Source organism: Rhynchophorus ferrugineus, unplaced genomic scaffold (genome assembly GCF_030347505.1).
Source record: "Rhynchophorus ferrugineus isolate W39M unplaced genomic scaffold, kcgeb_rfMv2 rfM9, whole genome shotgun sequence".
In the NCBI taxonomy this organism is placed as follows: domain Eukaryota; kingdom Metazoa; phylum Arthropoda; class Insecta; order Coleoptera; family Curculionidae; genus Rhynchophorus; species Rhynchophorus ferrugineus.
In genome coordinates, this window is record NW_027472588.1 from 3,853,530 (window position 1) to 3,872,841 (window position 19,312).

At 35.5% G+C, this 19,312-nt stretch overlaps 1 protein-coding gene across 2 annotated transcripts; it reads left to right on the top strand.

Moving 5' to 3' along the window:
- LOC143203262 (putative Ras-related protein Rab-33) lies at positions 1-2,366 on the top strand. Of its 2 annotated transcripts, none has more exons than XM_076415433.1 (5): positions 1-125; positions 1,516-1,674; positions 1,733-1,928; positions 1,984-2,165; positions 2,259-2,366. In XM_076415433.1, exons 1-5 carry the CDS (start codon positions 40-42, stop codon positions 2,260-2,262), a joined length of 627 nt encoding a protein of 208 aa, XP_076271548.1. In that variant the 5' UTR covers positions 1-39; the 3' UTR covers positions 2,263-2,366. The 2 variants fall into 2 exon arrangements, with proteins under 2 accessions (XP_076271548.1, XP_076271546.1); XM_076415431.1 differs by having other exon boundaries at positions 2,226-2,362.
- Positions 2,367-19,312: the final 16,946 nt, after the last annotated feature.

The window sequence follows — 19,312 nt, forward strand, 5'->3', positions numbered from 1 at the left end:
CTCATTAATGTGCATGCAAGAGGAAAAATTGGTTTTAAAATGTGGGAATCGAAAAAAGACAGAAAAGTGTTCAAAATTATTGTTGCTGGAGACTCTTGCTGTGGGAAATCCTCATTATTACTAGGGTAAATTAATTTATTCTTGACTTGAAATGTTTGATAAAATAAACAAAGATAATTTGGATTCACATCCAATGAACTAATACATCTCGTTCAGTTTAAGTTGTTTACGCTTTATTAGCACATTTTTCTTGCAATTTAACGGTCGATCCAGATACATTCCCAAATATTTAACTGCTTACCGTTGTTCATAATTTTTAAGATATACCGGAGAAGTCTTTCTTCGCAGGGTGAAGGTTTTAACCACAAATGAATTTGGAGGTTCTTTGTAGCCGTTATTAGATTTTTGTCAGATAAAATTGCCTTACAGTAGTAGTATTTGAGGTCGGTATATCAGCTGTATACTGAGGTATACAGAACAATGGGCCAAAGACATTTTCCTGTGGAACATGAAATGTCTGCCTGTGAGATATGACTTTAGACAAGTTGACTGTGAGATAAGTTTTTATTTGTAATAGTGTGCGAAAAATTAAACTGTTTTCTAGGTGTTTCATTTTTTTGGTTTTTTAGAAAAAAACATCCGTTTACTTTGTTATTCCTGGCCCAGGTATCATCACTATACTATGCTTAATCGGTGGCTTAGTGGATTGTCTTGTTGGGACTGTTTGATCTCTCTTGCCATTTTCCAGGGAGAATATTCCGTTGCATCAGTTAGCGGTTTTCTAAATATTTTTATGTATCTTAGTTTTGTTCATTATTAACTAAACCTTTCAGTTCTTTTGTTGCCTTGTTGTTTTTTCTTGTTATCTTCTGTCCTTGCTTGTTGTCAGATTTTTCGCACTGTCCTTTTTTTCTGCGATTTTTTGTTTAATTGTGGATCATGTGAAGTTAACTTTTTGATTAGGAGTTGATTGGTACTAGGAGTTGCATACATATGCGTCTTGTATGATTTTGTTATAGTTATTGCTGCTATTTCTGTATCTATCTCAGTTTTGAAGGGCAAATATTATACTACCCAGTTATTCTCTGAACAATGTCCAGTTAGTTTTTGTATTACACAGATAAGGCGGTTTAGTTTTGTTGATAATATTTAAATTAACAATCAAGATTATTGACCTGTACACATTTAAGTATCCATATTTTTTATGACACAGAAATCTGTGGCATTTTTTTGGGAATTTTGTTTGTATCTTTTGGTGTTATCAATCTTGAGCTCCACTTTAGATGTTAAACATTTTAATTTCCCCCGGCAATAAATTTATTAACTAATGTATTAAAGAAACCGGGGAAATGTTCGACTTTGTTGTTATACTTAACATAGGTAATCCTAAGTACCCTAACACATAAGCTTCTTCAATAAATACACTGGGGTCTTGTAAGTATATTAGTCCTCGCTGAAATTTTCTCTTTCATGTTTTGTTTGTGTTTTATATTCTCACGAATGATTGTATTACAGGTTCAGCCTTAACAAATTCTTAAGGAACATACAGTCAACGATAGGGTTAGATATTCAAAACAAGGACGTAGTCATTGAGGGACAACAAATAACTCTACAATTTTGGGACTCAGCCGGGCAAGAAAAATACAGGAGAAGCCTTCGTAAAATCTATTACATGTCAGCATATCAACCGTATTCTGAGTAATTTGTCCTAATGGTTTTTGTTAAATTTTAGGAAGGCTGATGCTATTGTGTTTGTTTATGATGTGAATAATCCAACGTCATTCAATTCAATAACTCACTGGCTTAATGAAGCCAATCAGTACTGTAAGTCAGATCCCATCAAAATTCTAGTTGGGACTAAATGTGATTATGAAATCGAAGTATCCAAAAAGAAGGCAAATAAATTCGCTAAAGCTAATAAAATAACGGTAGGAAAGGTGCTGTTAGAAAGCACGATCACTTATATTCAATATTTCATTTTAGCTCTTTCAAACATCAGCAAGATGTCCTAGTGACCATGATAATATTGAGATGATATTTTTGTATTTAGCAAAAGTACTACAAGATGGTAAAAGAACTTTGTCTAGGAACGGCTACAAAAACTTCAAGAACACTATAGAAAAATCCAGAAAAAATATCTCTAGAGCACCTAAATCAATTTGTTGGTAAAAATTGTTTGCAAATACTTTTGTTTATACTATAACTGATCTGAAATTCTATTTTAGTTTTATATAGTATACCTTCTACATCGTTTTTAGGTAAAACAAATTATACAGAAAGGATGGGATAGAATACATTTGTCAGAACTATATATCAGAACGAAGATTATTGAGAGATGTCACACTTCACAAAATAAAGTATGCAACAATAGAAAAAATTGTAAAATTATGTTTATACAGAAATATTCCATGGACAGGAAAAGCTTATTAAATATAAACATTATTAAAACAGTTACTTGATTTATTAAGATTTTCTACATCAACATTTTCAAGTATTGAAAATATGTCCAAAAAAATATAACTCACAGAAATGTTGCGGAAAATAATTAATTCATCGTCTTCACAAAAATTACTTGCTTCATTCAGTTTATAAACAAACTTATACGTACTTAATTCAACACAAATTAAATTAATTTTCGCCCAAAATAAGAACAAAATTAATTAAGAAAGTGACATAAAAATGTAGCTTTGTGAACCTCTATTTTGTCGATACAAATTAGTTAGAATAAAGAATTTTTCAGTCTCTTTATTACATCAAAATGAGTGTAAAAGTGCAAAATCAGCAGAAAAAAGGAAAATAAAATATTATCAGCTCCTCAGGGAATTGTAAACTGATGAATTGAAACGCTTTTTCATAATTTCTATATGATTTATTTCAAATTTTAAATTTCGGTTCATGTTGTTAAGATTTGCGATGACCTAAATAATAAATAAAATTAGGTGCTTAAAAGAAACAGTTACGTAAGTTATGGATTTAATATAAAATAGGTCAGAGAATAAATAAATAACATGTACATGAAGACACATACGTCAAAGCTTCAAATTCACTTAAAATTTTATATTTTGCGAGAATAAAAACCACATCATAATTATCTACATATTAAAAACAAAATAAGCCGGCTTGGTGGCGCAGTAGTAAAGGCGATGGGACGGTCCTCCTACTGTTGCGATAGCCGCGGGTTCGAATCCTGCTGGGGCGTGGTCGGTAAATTTATGTTTGTGATTGTTTAAAATTTGTGAATGCTCTAGGCAAGAGTGTAAAATCACAAGGAAAATGATTCCAGTCACGTCAGTAACCAGGCTGGGTTCTTTTAGATACGAATATAAATCAAATATTTCAGAATTATGAATGGACTTTTTACAATTTATTAGCGGTTTAGAGAGCCACTATGAATTTAAATATTAGTAAAGCAATCAGCACTTACTGTTTCACCACATTAATAGTCTATGTCATAACCACCATCCATATCATCAATTACATCTCCAGAAATTAATTTTCTTTGGTAGCACGCTTATATCACTCTTCCCCAAAACCAATTAAGTCACTCAGTTCAATAAAAAATAAATTATCGGCAGAGTAATCCTTCACACCTTCATGGGCGCCATAAAAACAGAGACAATAATCCAAGACGTTACCAAAATTATTGATTATTTCATCATTCATCAAATTGATAATGAAGTAAAATCATGGTGATGTTCCTGGGGTTAAACAGTTGTAGAGCTTTCAGAATATGATTTTGAAGAGGATTTTGAAAGTCTCATACCATATCACAAACATAAACAATAAATTATTCATAAAAAACACATATGCTCGTGCCATATAATTCAGAAATTCCCATAGAGGCCAATAAAATACGACCATGCTGATAAGGAAATGATTAAAATGATTTCATTTCCTATGAATGTCTTTAGCACTAAATTTGAGTTATATCACCGTTGTGGTTGTGCTTTGTTAGTAATATTGCGATAATACATCGTTGATAATTTTTGATATTGTTTATAAAATGATTAAGAGTTATTTTATTGCTTAAAAATAACGATGAATAGAAATTATTATTTTTCCATAGTTCTAATAAATAATATTTCAGATTAATACAAAGTTAAGTAATTATTGGCAATTGACAATATTGGAAATTTGTAATGGGTGAACTAACATATTGACCAGACAGTTCTTTCCAACAACTACTTGTTAATATCTTAGTTGATAACAAACGAATGAATAATTAATTGTTAAGAAAAAGAAATAAATCAACATAATTTTGAAAATGCCGATATATAAGACAAACTCTTTGTCATTTTCTTTACATTAGATTTAAACGTATTTCTTCAGAATTGTCTATATTTAGTTTATATTAGACAGTGGATGTCGCTAAAAAAGAACTTTTAAAAGTTAACAGGGTTTTTGCTTAATAGCGACAGCGATAGCAATTCCATTTCGAACCTGGTTCAATTTAGTGAATCTATAACTATAATCAACTATAACCCGCCCAATAGAACAGCTATTACATGTCATAGATGACGCCAAATATATGTCCAATTGCAGTGTGTAGAGATGTAAAATTCTATTTAAACTAGGGACGTTTTTTCTCATATTATGCTGGACCATGTTGCCAAATGACTGCAAAATTCTTCAAAGCTCTTTTATCAAAAATAAGTCTTAAATACTGGGCATCAAGCAGGCCAATTACTTAAACTATCTATTATAATGGTGCGAAGAAAAATTACTTAAATATTTTCAACTGAATTTAGTCATTTTATTTTCAATCAATCAACCATTAAGCCAATTTGTATCTATAGGGGTAAATATGGGTTTTCATTAAAACATCAAACCAACTAGTATGACAGGGCTGGATGACTAGTTGATTTGAATTTTTAGTGCAACCCCATATTTTCACCCCATAGGTCCAAATTGGCTTTATGACTCTCTGATAAATCAATCTTTTTGATTTTACATCAAGTTGAGAATATCAAATATAGTTGTTTTATTTTGGTTAAAATGTGCTTTGCTTTTTGCCTAACATGATGTTTCCAATTTAATCTACCGTCAACATGAATGCCGAGGTATTTAGCTGATTCTGCTTGAGAAATCGGACATCCATTGAGTAATATAATTAAGATTTTATTATTTCACCGTAATGCAAAATTAACATGAACAGATTTGGAGCTATTAAGTTGAATTTTCCAATCTTTCGTCCATTTGTAGATTTTTTTGACTGCCACTTGTGCTTTTTCTACTACCCTAGGCAGAGACATGTCCTTTGCCATAATAATTGTGTCGTCAGCAAAGGTTCCTAGTGGTGTTTCTTTTGTTGTTGGGATGTCAGCAGTGTAAAGCGGATACACGAGTGGTCCTAAGAGGCTTCCTGGATGCTAAGAACTCCAGCCAAAATAGTTTTAAATGTCGATAACGCCATTTCGTGCAAGTGACAGAATTTTCTTCGAAAAGATATGACTCAATCACTTGACAATAGTTACTAAGTATAGTAGTTACGCGGTAGCAATTCGCTCATCTTACAGATTAATCCCAAATGCCAAACCCGATCAAAAGCTTATGAGACATCCAGGAATATTGCAGGACAGTATTTTTTTACTCTCTCTGTACGCTTGATCGATTGTTGAGTGGTGATTTCGAAAACCAAACTGGAAATCTGGAATTATTACAACATTTTTAACACGTTTAAATATTAGTCAGATAATTTTAATATTGCAGGCAAAAGCGAAATATGCCTGTAAGTTTCGACTTGTTTTGCTGGTTTGTCAGGTTTTTTGAGCATAATTATTTAACAGACATTAAATATATATGTCAACATGATGATTGCTTTTCGTGGTAGTTCTTTCATTAATCCAGGTGAAATGTAAGCTATTCCAGGTGCCTTTTTAGGATTGAGGATATCAATTTCAGTGACAACTACCGATGGAGAAATTATATTTAGATCTACATCGGGTTGATAAACAGGAGATGTATCCATTGTAGATTCTATATCATTAGGTTGAAATATGTTAGTTAAGTATTGTGCGAGCAATTCAGGTTTTTCTTCGTTGCGTGTGTAAAAAAATGATACCGACTTATTTCAAGAATATTCCATGAATTTTATGGCTAGCCAGAAGAATATTACTAGAAATATGCGTAAAAATAATATTTTTCAAAAAGCACAGAAGGTTGCAAATTGTTCAGAAGTTCAATACCGTCTCCTCGCCACTCCACTTTCGCAAAATTCGATTGCCGTCAATGCAAACGCAAGAACTTGAAATAAAGCAAAAATTCCTCAGCAAACCTTTAAATTATCGGTCCTTTGTAATTGTAAATGCAAAATTTAATTCCGCCCGTCTCGTCCCGTTTAACCATCCACCCCCACTCCTTTTCCGCCTCTCCCGTCTCCTCGAGAACTTTCTAATTAGGTTGACAGAGCAGAGTATTTTCTCTTGTGTTTGAGGAAAACTTTAATCCCTTCTTATTAAAAAACTTTGTCGTTGTTTTTAATTCCGAACACTTTGAAACTGCGACCGTTTCGAATAAGAGGGATTTTGATTATTGTTTCATTGTTTTCTTTTTTGTCCGTTTCGCTCTCGAACGTCTCCCTCGTCCCCCACCTCACGTCCCCCTCCCTGTCACAAACTGGGATTTTTTTCCGTTTCGTAAATTCGGTTTGAATTTAGCATGTTATGAAAAGTTCCTAGTTAGAAAAGGTCCTTCGGTATAGCTAATAAAAAAAAAGAGTTTTTTGTGGATAAATATCAATGTTTTTGTTCCACTTTTAGAGGTTAATACACTATCATTGTCATCCAAGTGTTTCTGCTATGATACCTCGTTGATTTTATCCAGGGTGGGGTTTCCAATATTCATGCAAGATTTAGCTTCAAAAATTTAAATTATTGAGTAAACATAACAAACTAAAGCAAGTGCCACAAGGGATTATATTCTATATTCAAAGATTTCGTTGTTTTCTTTTTTCTTCGTTTCGTTCTCGAACGTCTCCCTCGTCCCCCTTCCTGTCACAAACTGGGATTTTTTTTCCGTTTCGTAATTCGGTTTAAATTTAGCGTGTTATGAAAAGGTTCCTAGGTTGGTCAAATGATCGGTATTTCGGCATAGATAATAAAAAAGAGTTTTTTTGCGAACCAATATCAATGATTTTGTTCCACTTTTAGAGGTTATCGTTGTTATCAAAATGTTTCATGTGCTGTGATGTCTGAGTATGAGTATTTTTTGGTCAAAAGGAATTTCTATCTGGCTATCACTTCCAAGAATCATTTCGGAGTTTTCATACATTTTTAGACGGTACGTGTAGTGATAATTTAGCTAATATAATATGTACCGTCTAAGCGTTTTTAAAATAGTATATAATTATTGTAAGTAGGACCGGTAACATAATTATGACAAGCAAGGCAATACGAATAATATTGAAATTCAACTCGTTTGAATATTATGGTAAGAATATGTCACAAAACTCCTATGTTTCTACGACTTTAGTATTCTATTTATAGATAGCTGAAGAGATTTCAAATATTTACAAATCTATAATGACTACAAAATAATCAGAAGGTATATTCAGACCCAAGAGAAAAATGTATACGTGGAAATTACAATTACAAAAAATCATTAGTTTGTGATTTATACCATTTTGAGCAACTTTTATTATTGTGAAAACAACGTATAAAAATGATTGAATGACAGTAAATTAAAATTGAAAGAAATAGCAGACACTCTAAAGATATCAACTGAACGTGTACATCATATCATTCACGAATATTTGGGTATGAGAAAGCTCTGTGCAAAGTGGGTACCGCACGAGCTCACTTCTGACAAAAATAACGAGGAGTTAATGATTCGGAGCAGTGTTTGAAGATGATTAATCGTAATAAACCGGAGTTTTTACGTCGATATGCGACAATGGATGAAATAAGGCTCCATAATTTCACTCCGAAGTCCAATCGACAATCATCCGAGTGGACTGCACACGACGAACCCGCTCCAAAGCGTGGGAAAACGCAGCAAGAGTCGGCTGGCAAGGTTATAGCGTCTGTATTTTGGGATGCGCATGGAATAATTTTGCGGTCCAATTTGAAGGAAGAAATTGCCGAAAAATGTTAGTATTTAAAAAAAAAAGAAAGTGCTGCATCACCAAGACAATGAATCATGCACAAGTCAGTGAAAACGATGACAAAAATCTATGAATTGGACTTCGAATAGCTTCCTCATCCCCCGTATTCTCCTAATCTGGCCCACAGCAACTATTTCCTGTTCTCAGATCTCAAAAGAATGCTCGCTGGGAAGAAATGATCGTCTAGTGAAGAAGTGATCGCCGAAACAGAAAAAGAAAAATGATATCGAAAAGTTGGAGGGTCGCTATAATCAGTGTACCACCTTCGAAGAGAATTTTGTTGAATAAAAAAAACTAATTTTGCCAAAAAAAATGTGTTTTACTATGGTAGGCCGGGGACTCTTCAATTGACGTTTTGAATTGACCAGTTTTATGAAATTCAGACGGAATAAAATTTGATTGCCGATTGATTTCATTATTACCCAGCCTGCAATAGCTGATAGCAAATTAAAGGTCTCCGCCTAAACCCAAGCGATATCGCTTCTCGTTCAGCGGCATACTGATATTCCACAATAATTCCCGATTAAGATCATAAACTGTAGCCGACACAAAGCCCACTTAATAGAGAACATTGTCTAACGTTCGGTAAATATGGGGAATTATGATGGGGCGGCGGTGGGTCTGAGGGGAGGGAGAGAGGACGTCGGATTGTAACTATACACTGCGAATATTCCGAGCTCATGCATATTGATGCCCATTCCGCCGCAATAACATTTCTCATTTCGACGAAACTTGAACTCAAACTTATTTCCATGCATATTCGCTGTGTCTAACTTAATTGCCATTGTTGTACATTTGTTTTGGAGGAGGCCGCGAATTATCTGGCGAAAGAAGGGACGCAGAGGGAGACGGAGATGGTGGGGAAGACGAGAGCGTGAGCGAGAACGACCTAATTGATAAGATAACGAGAGGAGTGTTTACATTATGTATACGTACGGCTTCTTCGGGATGAATATATAATTTAATGGAAAATTGCCAACTTAGATCACAAAACAACTTTTAAAACTCATAAAATAGTTTAGAATCTCACAATATGATTTACAGTGTCTTAAATTACATATTTACCGGTAGGTGGAGCAATAAAATTGTTTAATAGTAGCGTTGGGAACTATCGACTAAAAACGACTATCGACTGTTTAGTAATTGACGACTTTTTAGTGTGGATTGTCGCGTAGTTTAGTTACTATTTTTAGTTCTACTAGTTTCATTCGACTGATACTTAACGTTCAGGCTCTGTCGTCCTAGCCGCGACCTTGACAAAAATGTACCCAATTTATGTTTATATAGATTTAGATGTAATATATATAGTTTTATGATTTTTTTGGTCGTTTGCTTGTAAATAACAATATATTGTATATTAATATAGCAGCCTTTTGGAACAATATTTTTCAAGATTGTTAATGTAATAGGGTAAAAAGATTAATTTTGTGAATGATATAGTAAAATATAGTAAAATACTTTTGACTATTTTTATGGCAATAATAGGTAATATTTCGATTACTCTCTCGATTTTTGTTAAAAAATATTTCCCTTCAAAAATAAATAAAGCATTTACTTTATTTAAAAATGTTCCAGTAATTATTGTGCGACCATTTTTAATTATGTCATCCATTAGTTTTCTTTTTCATGATTTGATATATGTTTAATCTTTATTTAGTATTTAGGGTTATTGTACATATTTAGTTTTTAGGTTTTGTTCTATTGTATTGTCTATATTTATTATCGCATATTATATTAAAATACGCTAAAATATTTGTGGGGTACAGTTCCACAGAACGTAAAATTATTAAAGTAATTATACTTCTTTTAAAATAAAATAATTAATTGCATGTTGACAGTATAATTTTTTTCCTTTTCTTTTTTAAAGTTAGTACGTGAAGTAATATGTACATATCCGCCTTGCTTATACTACCGTTGCAAAATATAAGCACATATAAAATTAACTGCTCGAAACAACTATCTCCCTCCTTTACCCTCTCACAATTTATACAGGAAAGGGTTCGTACACCTTCGTCTGACATCAAGAATTGAAAAAAACAATCGAAACGTGCATTTGACTAAAAATAGTAATTACTATTTGATAGTAACTAATATTATGAGTGATTTTGAGTAATTACTATTTTCAGTCGCTAGTTTTTTGACTATCTACTGTTTCGACTGTTTCAACTATTTTTCGACTATCGACTGCTTCGACTGTTTTCAGTCGATAGTTCTCAACGCTATTTAATAGGGACTTAATAGAGCCGTTTAGGAAGTTTCAATAGATGGCGCCACTGTGTATTAACCTCACTTTTCACTACGTGTCATTTCGAGAAGTGGCTATTTTGGGACAATCCTAACTGGTATTCGGTACATTTCGTTAGCTTCCACTTGATTTTGGGACGTTGCCACTAACAAGAAATCGAGAATTAGAATCAAACGAACTACAATAACCCTCGCGCTCACCACTCGTCCGTCCATCAGGCTACCTGTCTGGCCGCACACATCCATCATGCTCTTGACCAACGCAAAAAGCTTGGAGCAGTTCTTCTGGACCTAACCAAAGCCTTCGACAAGGTCTGGCACGACGGATTGATCACAAAGTGCGTGCGGTTAGGCCTCCCAGAAGACCTAACCGCTCTCATCAAGTCCTATCTCTCGGACAGATCTTTCCAGGTCAAGATCAGGGTATCACTTTCCAGTCGTAAACAAATCGCTGGCGTACCTCAAGGTTCCACGCTGACCCCAGCCTTATTTAACCTCTTTATTTCAGATCTGCCGAGAAAAGAGCACATTGACGTCGCGTTTTACACTGACGACACTGCTTTCTTCACGGCCGCTAGGTTCGAAGTTACAATTCATGAACGTTTACAGAAGCAGCTCGATCATGCGGTCAAGTGGTTCAAATTCTGGAGGTTGCAAATCAACCCCCTGAAAACCCAGGCCATCATTTTCCATAAGAAGCGTTACGCACTGCGCGTCTCGCAACTTAAGATCGACACCGCAATAATTCCATGGCTCGATAACGTCACATACCTATGTCTTCACTTCGACCGGCGGTTCGGTTGGCATTCTCAAATCCAGAAAGCAATGCAAAAAGGTTCGCGGATAGCAAACCTGCAATCTTCTCTGATCTGCCCTTCTAGCAGACTTCCCATCTCCATCAAATGCTTATTTTACAAGATGTTAATTCGGTCCGTACTCCTCTACGGATCTAATGTCTACTTCAAGTTTGTTACACCCAACCAGGTCAAACGGCTTCAAGTTTTCCAAAATAAGCTCCTCAGGAGAATATTAAACGCTCCATGGTTTGTCAGAAATAATCAAATTCATAGGGAAACTGACACTCCAGAAATCAAGCACTTAATATCTCAATCATTCCACAAACAACAACTCAGCTTAAGTTCTTCTGAAAACGCGCTTGTTCGCGAGCTGGTCGACATGCTGGGAGCTTAGCACCGCGTCACCGCCAAGCTCCCGCCTTTTCCAAACTGAAACGACCTCATCCGTCGCTACAGTCATAACTTTTGCCCCCGTACAACAGCACCCAGTTGTGTGTTAACTCAGGTTCGCGAATCAATAGAATCGCCGGGCCCTCATGCCCAATAACGGCTGCCCGATTAGCGGGTGCCATATCCCAAATTTAATGCAGTAGCAGTAGTGATCCACAGGGGTCAACTGTGAGGCGATTTCGGTTTAGTGTATTTGTAAGCCCAGAGGCAGTCCCACATAACCCGGTCCAACTTGTCACTGCAGGGCAAGTCTCCGCGACCAGGTATGCGTCATGCATTCCACCGCCTGGTTTTTAGGCCAGATCAAAAAAAAACTACAATAACCATTTTGGATTTGACGCTGGTACTGGCAGGAGCTCTGTTTGTAAGGTTAAAAATTTTGTTATTGATAATTTATTTGTTCTTGTACTGTATATTGTCAAAAAATCTATAAAAACACTTTTAAATCCACTTGCGCATCCATTAAATTTTTATTTTAATTTTACAAATTCCATTCAATTCTATACCGAATTCTTCATATTTTAGGCATAGTGACAATAAGAAATTAAAAGCTCAGAAACATATGGCTCGATGTCCCTTATGTGAGTATATCTCATCAGAATCGCAGCTCTTGATCACATAGCGTTAAAATTGAACCAGGAACATTGAGGTTTAACTAGCTTGAATATTTGTAAGGCTGCCATCCAATACTCTTAATAAAAATGAATTAAAAAAACGTCAACCTCTTGAATTTTTTAGTGACTGGGTCTACACAGCTTAATGTGGGCTCCGAACCTAGTGAGTGACCAACTTAGAAATCATCCCAGAAGACATCCGGTCTTACTCAGCCTGGTTACTAGCGTGACTGCGGTCATTTTCCTTGTCGGTTTTTCCACACTTGCCTAGAACAATCAGGAATATTAAATAATCACAAACATAAATTCACGACCATGCCCCAGTAGGATTCGAATCTGAGACTATCGCAACAATAGGGGGACCATCCTGTTTCTTTTACCACTGCGCCACAAACCCGGCTAAATTAAACGTAACAAAACCTATAAAACGTGTCGAACAAAAATTCCAATTCTAGTTTCGCATAATCCTAGCGTTTTTATTAATACCCAACCCGTATCTAATTTCATTCATCGTCGAGCCATTACCCAAAGTGGAAAATTAAAAAATTGAATTATAGTATACCATAAATTGGACGGGCTGATATACGACGCTTAACAGTTTAAATTAATATCGCAGGAATTTGCGTATTACCTTCCCGCAGGATAGCCGAGAGATGTGAAGGGAGACCCTGATGTATGGGCTGTAAAACTATAAATTATTCAATTTTTCCTCGTGAATAAAAGAAGAGGTAAAAACTGTCGCGGTCCTAGTTTCCGCAATCAAGTATTAATTTATTCCGGAGCTCGGTTCCATGCAAAACTTTCGGTTGTTACTTTTTTTTTGGGGAAACTTTAGACGTCCGCGCTACGACATGTACCCTGAAAAATTAACGCCCCACGCGGTTTAATATATAATAAGCTGATTTGATCTGATTCTGGATATTCAGTACCCGTTTTTTTATGCTTTATTTTTTCTTAAATGATTGTGGCATTTATTTGAATATAATTCTCCAACAATAATACCATTACACATGGAATGCAAGGTACCGGGCCTAACATAGATGGCTTAACATAATTGGTACTAACCTTCTGAAGAAAGCTGCCAAAATTTCACGATATTATACTGATCAATTTGGGAGTTATTGTGCTAAGAGTGACATTACTTTTGTTATTTTCAAAAAATGGATCAAAAACAATTTCGTGTTTTAATATGAAAGTCTTTCTGGATGGTAAATAATAACTCTCGAGCGAAGCAATGACTCGAGAAGTGTTATAAGGACTCCGCTCCATCAGAAACAATAACAACACGTTGGTTTACTGACTTCAATCTTGGTCGTAGAGACACCGATGATGCAGAACGCAATGGATTTCCAAATGAGGTGGTAACAACAGAAAATATCAAACAAATTCCCAGAAGCATTTTGAAAGATTGAAAAGTAAAGTGAGAAAGCTCTGTGCAAAGTGGGTGACGCATTTACTCACTGTTGAGCATAAACAACAACGCGCTGATGATTTTGATAAACATAATTCCCTTCAAGGGTGATACACTGATTATAGCGACTCTCCAACTTTTTGATGCCATTTTTGTAGTACAGTTTGTCCTTTACTTCAAAATAGGCCTCAGATTCGGCGATCACCTCTTCATTCGACGAAAATTTCTTCCTAGCAACCAATCTTTTGAGATTTGAGAACAGCAAATAGTCGCCGGGGGCCAGATCTGGAGAATTCGGTAGATGAGGAAGCAATTCAGAGCCCCATTCATTGGTTTTTGCCACCGATTTCACGGACGCAAAAACTCGGGTTTATTACGCTTGATCATCTTCAAACATCATCTCCGAATCATCAACTCGTCGTTGTTTTTGGTCAAAAGTGAGCTTGGGCGGCACCCACTTTGCACAGAGCTTCCTCGTACCCAAATATTCGTGAATGATATGATGTACATGTTAAATTGATATCTTTAGAGCGTCTGCTATTTCATTTAATTTCGATTTACGGCCATTCAAAATCATTTTGCGGATTTTTTTAATGTTTTCGTCGATAACAACCTCTTTTGGGCGACCACTGCGTTCACCTTCTTCGGTGCTCATTTCACGACGTCTAAACTTAGCATACCAATCCTAGATGGTTGTTTTTCCTGTGACAGTGTCCGGAAACTTGTCATCAAGCCAAGTTTTTGCTTTAACTGTATTTTTTTCCTTCAAAAAGCAATATTTTATTAACAGACGAAATTCCTTATCCTTCCTTATTCCTTTATCTATTTTTTTCACAATAACAAAAGTTGCTATAATTCACAAACTAATGATCCGACAACTATCAAATTTGTACACGCATCTTTTGAGGGTTATGGTTAACTAAAAACATATGGATTTAATTCTAGTAGCGTCATCTATGCGTCAGGCCATGGACTTTTCAATTAACTTTTCAACAAAACTCTAAAGAAACAACCAAAAATATGTTTCATTAAGATAATGTACCGTCTCACAAATCAATGAATACAATGGCAAAACTACATATATATTGAACTTCGGATTGCTTCCACATCCACCCTATTGGCCAGATTTGGCTTCCAGCGACTACTGACTGTTCGCAGGTCTCAAAAAATTGCTCACCGGTAAGAAATTTCGCTCAAATGAAGAGGTTATCGCTAAAATTGACGCTAATTATAAATTGTTCGACAAAAGTGGCAAATATATTGAAATGTTAGATCGGCGCTTGAATGATTTTGTGGTTCTTGATGACTAAAGCCGCTTGTAATAAAGCAAGAACGAAAAAACGCATTTTTGTTACGGCCGGGACTTTTCAGTCCATCTGTTATTTAAGTAAAAAGTTTATCCTCTTATTAGAAAAGGCGCTATTCTTCAGGTCTCGAAATATTGCATTTTCACAAAACATACGAGCAGAACCATTAATTTCAGGTAATATTCCCGGGATTAATCCTAAAAGATTTCAGCCAGACGTCGTGCCGTCTTGTTTGCAGTAAAAATGCGCCATGTCCCCTAACGCCATTGAAATATGCAGCACTACATCGTATGCATCACGCTTCCACGACCATTATTCACGTTCAAATACCTGTTTATATAATAAATTGCTGTTTACGTAAGCCGAATGATAATCCCCTGGCAGCTTTTCGCAGGTTCGGTCCGTACCGTGCGATGGCTGAAGATTGTTTTAAAATGTTTTAAAAGGAGCTCACGCCGTACAATAAGCTCATCGGACCAGTCTACGGCTAAACGTTTTATGTGCACGTTAAATTTATTTTAAACAGTTTGCTTTTCGCTATTCTCCGCGTCGTGTATACCTATGCAGCTATAACGGTGAAAATCTTACTTTATATATTGCGATTACCTGCCGTAAACAGTTGTTCCGATGTTTGGGTATATGTTACACGATCAAGAATAAAATACTGGATCTTGGTCTTCAAAACTTTTAGAGGTTGAATAACAAAAAAGCTTTTGAAAGATAGTCTCGAAAAAAACTACGATAAACGGTTCCTATAGCCCATTCAATCTTTATTTGTATATGCGCCATCGAAATTTCTGACGTCAAAACGTCGCAATGTTGCCGCATTATCTCTGAGTTTTAGTTCAGTTTGGTTTTGATATACAACATTCTATTTTAAATAAAATAAATGAACAAATATGTTATTATAATTATCGAAGGACTTTTTTACGTTTAGTTCTTGTGTCCTTCGATGGTGTGTTTACTTCTTAAGTCATCTTGATATCACTGTATTTTTTATTTCTCCTGCTACTACCTGTGTACACCATTCTTCATAAAGTTAATCACTGAATTATGTCTAATACATTTACCATATCTACAAAACAGGTTGTATTCATTCTCCCTAATACATTCTAACCTAATGGTCATGTTTAATTCTGAACAAATACAATCATATCTGTACACACAAATCTATCACGCTCTACAATACTATTTGCTCCAGTTATATTCTGACCACCCTTGGACTTAGAGGAAAGTAATAATTCCGCACCAAGAATAAAAATATTTAATTTATATTTCTATTTCAAGCATGAAGAATGAATTAATAAGCATTATAACTAACAATTAATATAATTTAAAAGAGGAACAAACTATACATTTTCGTCAAAAACCTCTCCTCTTTCGGGCTATTCTAAATTATTTATGATCCCTAGACTACAGGAGTCTTTTTTCCATTCTGGAAACGATCTGGGGGGCAATTTTCTTATCCGACTTGTTATTACATATAAACTGTTTAAATTGTATTGTACGCAGCGGCACACTTGTGATGTCTCCAAGCCCCCAGAGGTCATGTTGGTCGTTCTCTTTAAGCAATTCCAGCCTGCGACTTCCAAACAAATATTTCCATAAATTTTTACGTATAATTGTAGCGCTTTTTTTTGTCGGTTGTTTAGAAAAGACATTCGGTTTAGAATAACTGGATTGTAGAATATTTGTTACTAATATGCTTGTCCCAATAGTTGACATTTAAAAAATCACCGTCATCACAGTTAAAACGTAATCAACCTTTTAGGTTATAGGTTTCTTATATATGTATTACGTGGTTGCATATATTCTGATCCCATTTACATTATAATAAGGCACTTATTGAGAAAAATATGTACAACTGAGATATTTTTATCATTTTTCGGCAACTTTTTTCGCAGTTTGTCCTAAACAAGTGGTAATCAGAAGGCCTAAGCCAAGCTATGTCTTGTGAGTACGCTGAGAGTCACAGAAATTCCCATCTGGACAGCAACCGAGTATACTTCACAACTCTTGCAAAGTGTGACTTAAACTTTCTTATACAGGAGGATAAATTTGCGCCTATTACGCGTTATTACTTGTCTTTTTTGTTTTCAAGTTTTAGTTTATTATAGGAGCGTCGTTAAATTTCTGTAGTACAACTGAAACTACTGGTTTCTTTCAAAATTAGCAGCTCATAACACACTACCTCCTGCTGATCTCATTAAATGCACAACAATTCTTTATAGCAAACAATAAAACAACAATGTTATATACATTTGCGGTTCATACGTTTTCAATTAATTCGTCGAATAGTTATTTTCCATAGTTGTGTGTTCCATAAATATAATTAAGCGCTGCTCAGACAGGTCACCCAGGAAAAGTGAAGCCTGTCAGTGAGGGTTCAACATGAATATGATTACATAATGATTATGTAATCATGAATATGATTAAAATATACCCGATTCAATATGCAATTCATTACTTCAAGTTTAACCATTGACATCAGCTAGTACAATGTTCTTTAACGCTATAGCACGAATATGAAATATTTATTAAACATTGACCTGATAGAAAATTACCAATAATTACGACGTAATCTTCACCGCCCGATCGGTCCAATTCAGCCATCCAAAGGGCAACGGCGTAACGGCAATTTTTTCTCCGGGTATTAATGGATCGCCACCAGATGGCTCCCCGGCCCCTCATAAAGGATTCCCGGATGCGAGAAGTTGAGCCGGGGGGACGGTCTCGTGAGGTCGACTCGCAAAGCCCCCGTAATTGCTTCACGAAACTTCATTATTTTCCTTCCTTAGCGTTTGTCAACGAAAGGCTGCCATTCCGCCGAGGTAATTTACATTTTTTACCTGGGCGTCGTCTAGTTTATGGCCCCGCGGAACTTCCAAATAGTGTCGGAGGACCGATCCGGACCGGGAGGATGACGTAGCCCGAGCGAGAAAGTGTGAATGCGGTCCTCGAGGACATTAACTCGGTTATAAATCATATGGAGAGTGTGGAGGTAAGAAATATTGTATAGAACTCAAAAAGCACTGTAGGATATAGGAGAGAGCGGATTAATCGAGGCGGACGTGGTATCGTGACCGGGGGATGGGAATACTAAGATGCACAATTTTTGGACACAAAGGCCGACGCCTTGACTAGAAATCATATAGTTTATTAGAGTCACTCGAAGAAGAACTTGTTAAGGTTATTTAGAGAGGACTGTTATTATAATCACCGTTGTAATACTTTGTATATTGTCAAAATAATGCCCATTATAAGTTTTTGTTGAATATTTGTATTTTATTTAATAATAAATATAAGTATTTCTTATAGTACAGAGGAAAAAATCCCACAAGATAATTACAATATTATTCCGATACAAACAAGAGATAAAATACTGTAGCAATTATATATATATGCACAGAGAGGGGGAGGGAGAGAGAGGGAGACAGAATCGAATAGAGAATACAATTTTTTAACCCATTACCATTCTATTTTACTATAGTTTGTTCTTCTTGGTTAGTAAGCATGCAAAAACAATTCGTAGATTACTTCCAAACTGATAAAACTATAAACTGAAAATATTATGGTGACTTTTACATATCTTTGAAGTAAAAATTCCTAAAAATTAATTTATAGAAGAAGAAAATAAGTTTCTACGAAGATAACGTGAATTTTCTTAGCACCCGGCTTATTCACCAGATTTAGCATCCTCTGACTTTCTGTAATTTTTTGTTACAATGATGTAACATGTGTTAATGATGTCAAAAATGTGTTTAAATAACAAAATACAATCTAAAAGACTAGGTTTTACTTGTCAGTGAGCTGAATGAGAGGGCATTCATACTCTCCCTTCAGTCTGAACATTAATACTACATCAGAGCGGGACCTGATGCGGCCAACGATGACAATATATCACCACACCCCGTCCCCGCAACGTTAATGGCATCGAAGCGTGATTTGGTACGCGAAACGGCATCAGTTATCATACACAAACGCAATTATCACGTTATTGTAACAGTGGCGCCCTGAATCCTAAACGTGCCCGTCCAGTCTACATAATCCCTTTTATCCGTTCCGGAGTGGGCGCGGCTAGCTGCGAATGGTCCTCCAACAAGACCGCGGCCACTTTTATACGATTTTATTATATTTTAATTAAAATTTGATACAAAAACAACGGCCCTTGTGCTTTAATTAATTTTTACCTCTTCGAAACGACCCGGTATCATAAATATTTATGAAACTTGGTTTGGGTAGAGGAGCTGGAGCGGGCATCATAGTTTTATGGAATTTGTAATTTAAAACAAGGGTATGGAGAGCGACAAAGTTATTCAGAAATTTATGGTCTGCTTGGATTTTGCGGTGTAATACCAAAATTCAAACAACAACAGACATCTGTCTAG

Bases quoted from the DNA above. Each gene is read 5' to 3' on its own strand.
- LOC143203262 (XM_076415431.1), top strand. From the start codon at position 40: ATGTGGGAATCGAAAAAAGACAGAAAAGTGTTCAAAATTATTGTTGCT. The intron at 1,675-1,732 runs GTCAGCATATCA...GTTAAATTTTAG, and splicing joins CTTCGTAAAATCTATTACAT to GAAGGCTGATGCTATTGTGT. The intron at 1,929-1,983 runs GTAGGAAAGGTG...ATTTCATTTTAG, and splicing joins CTAAAGCTAATAAAATAACG to CTCTTTCAAACATCAGCAAG.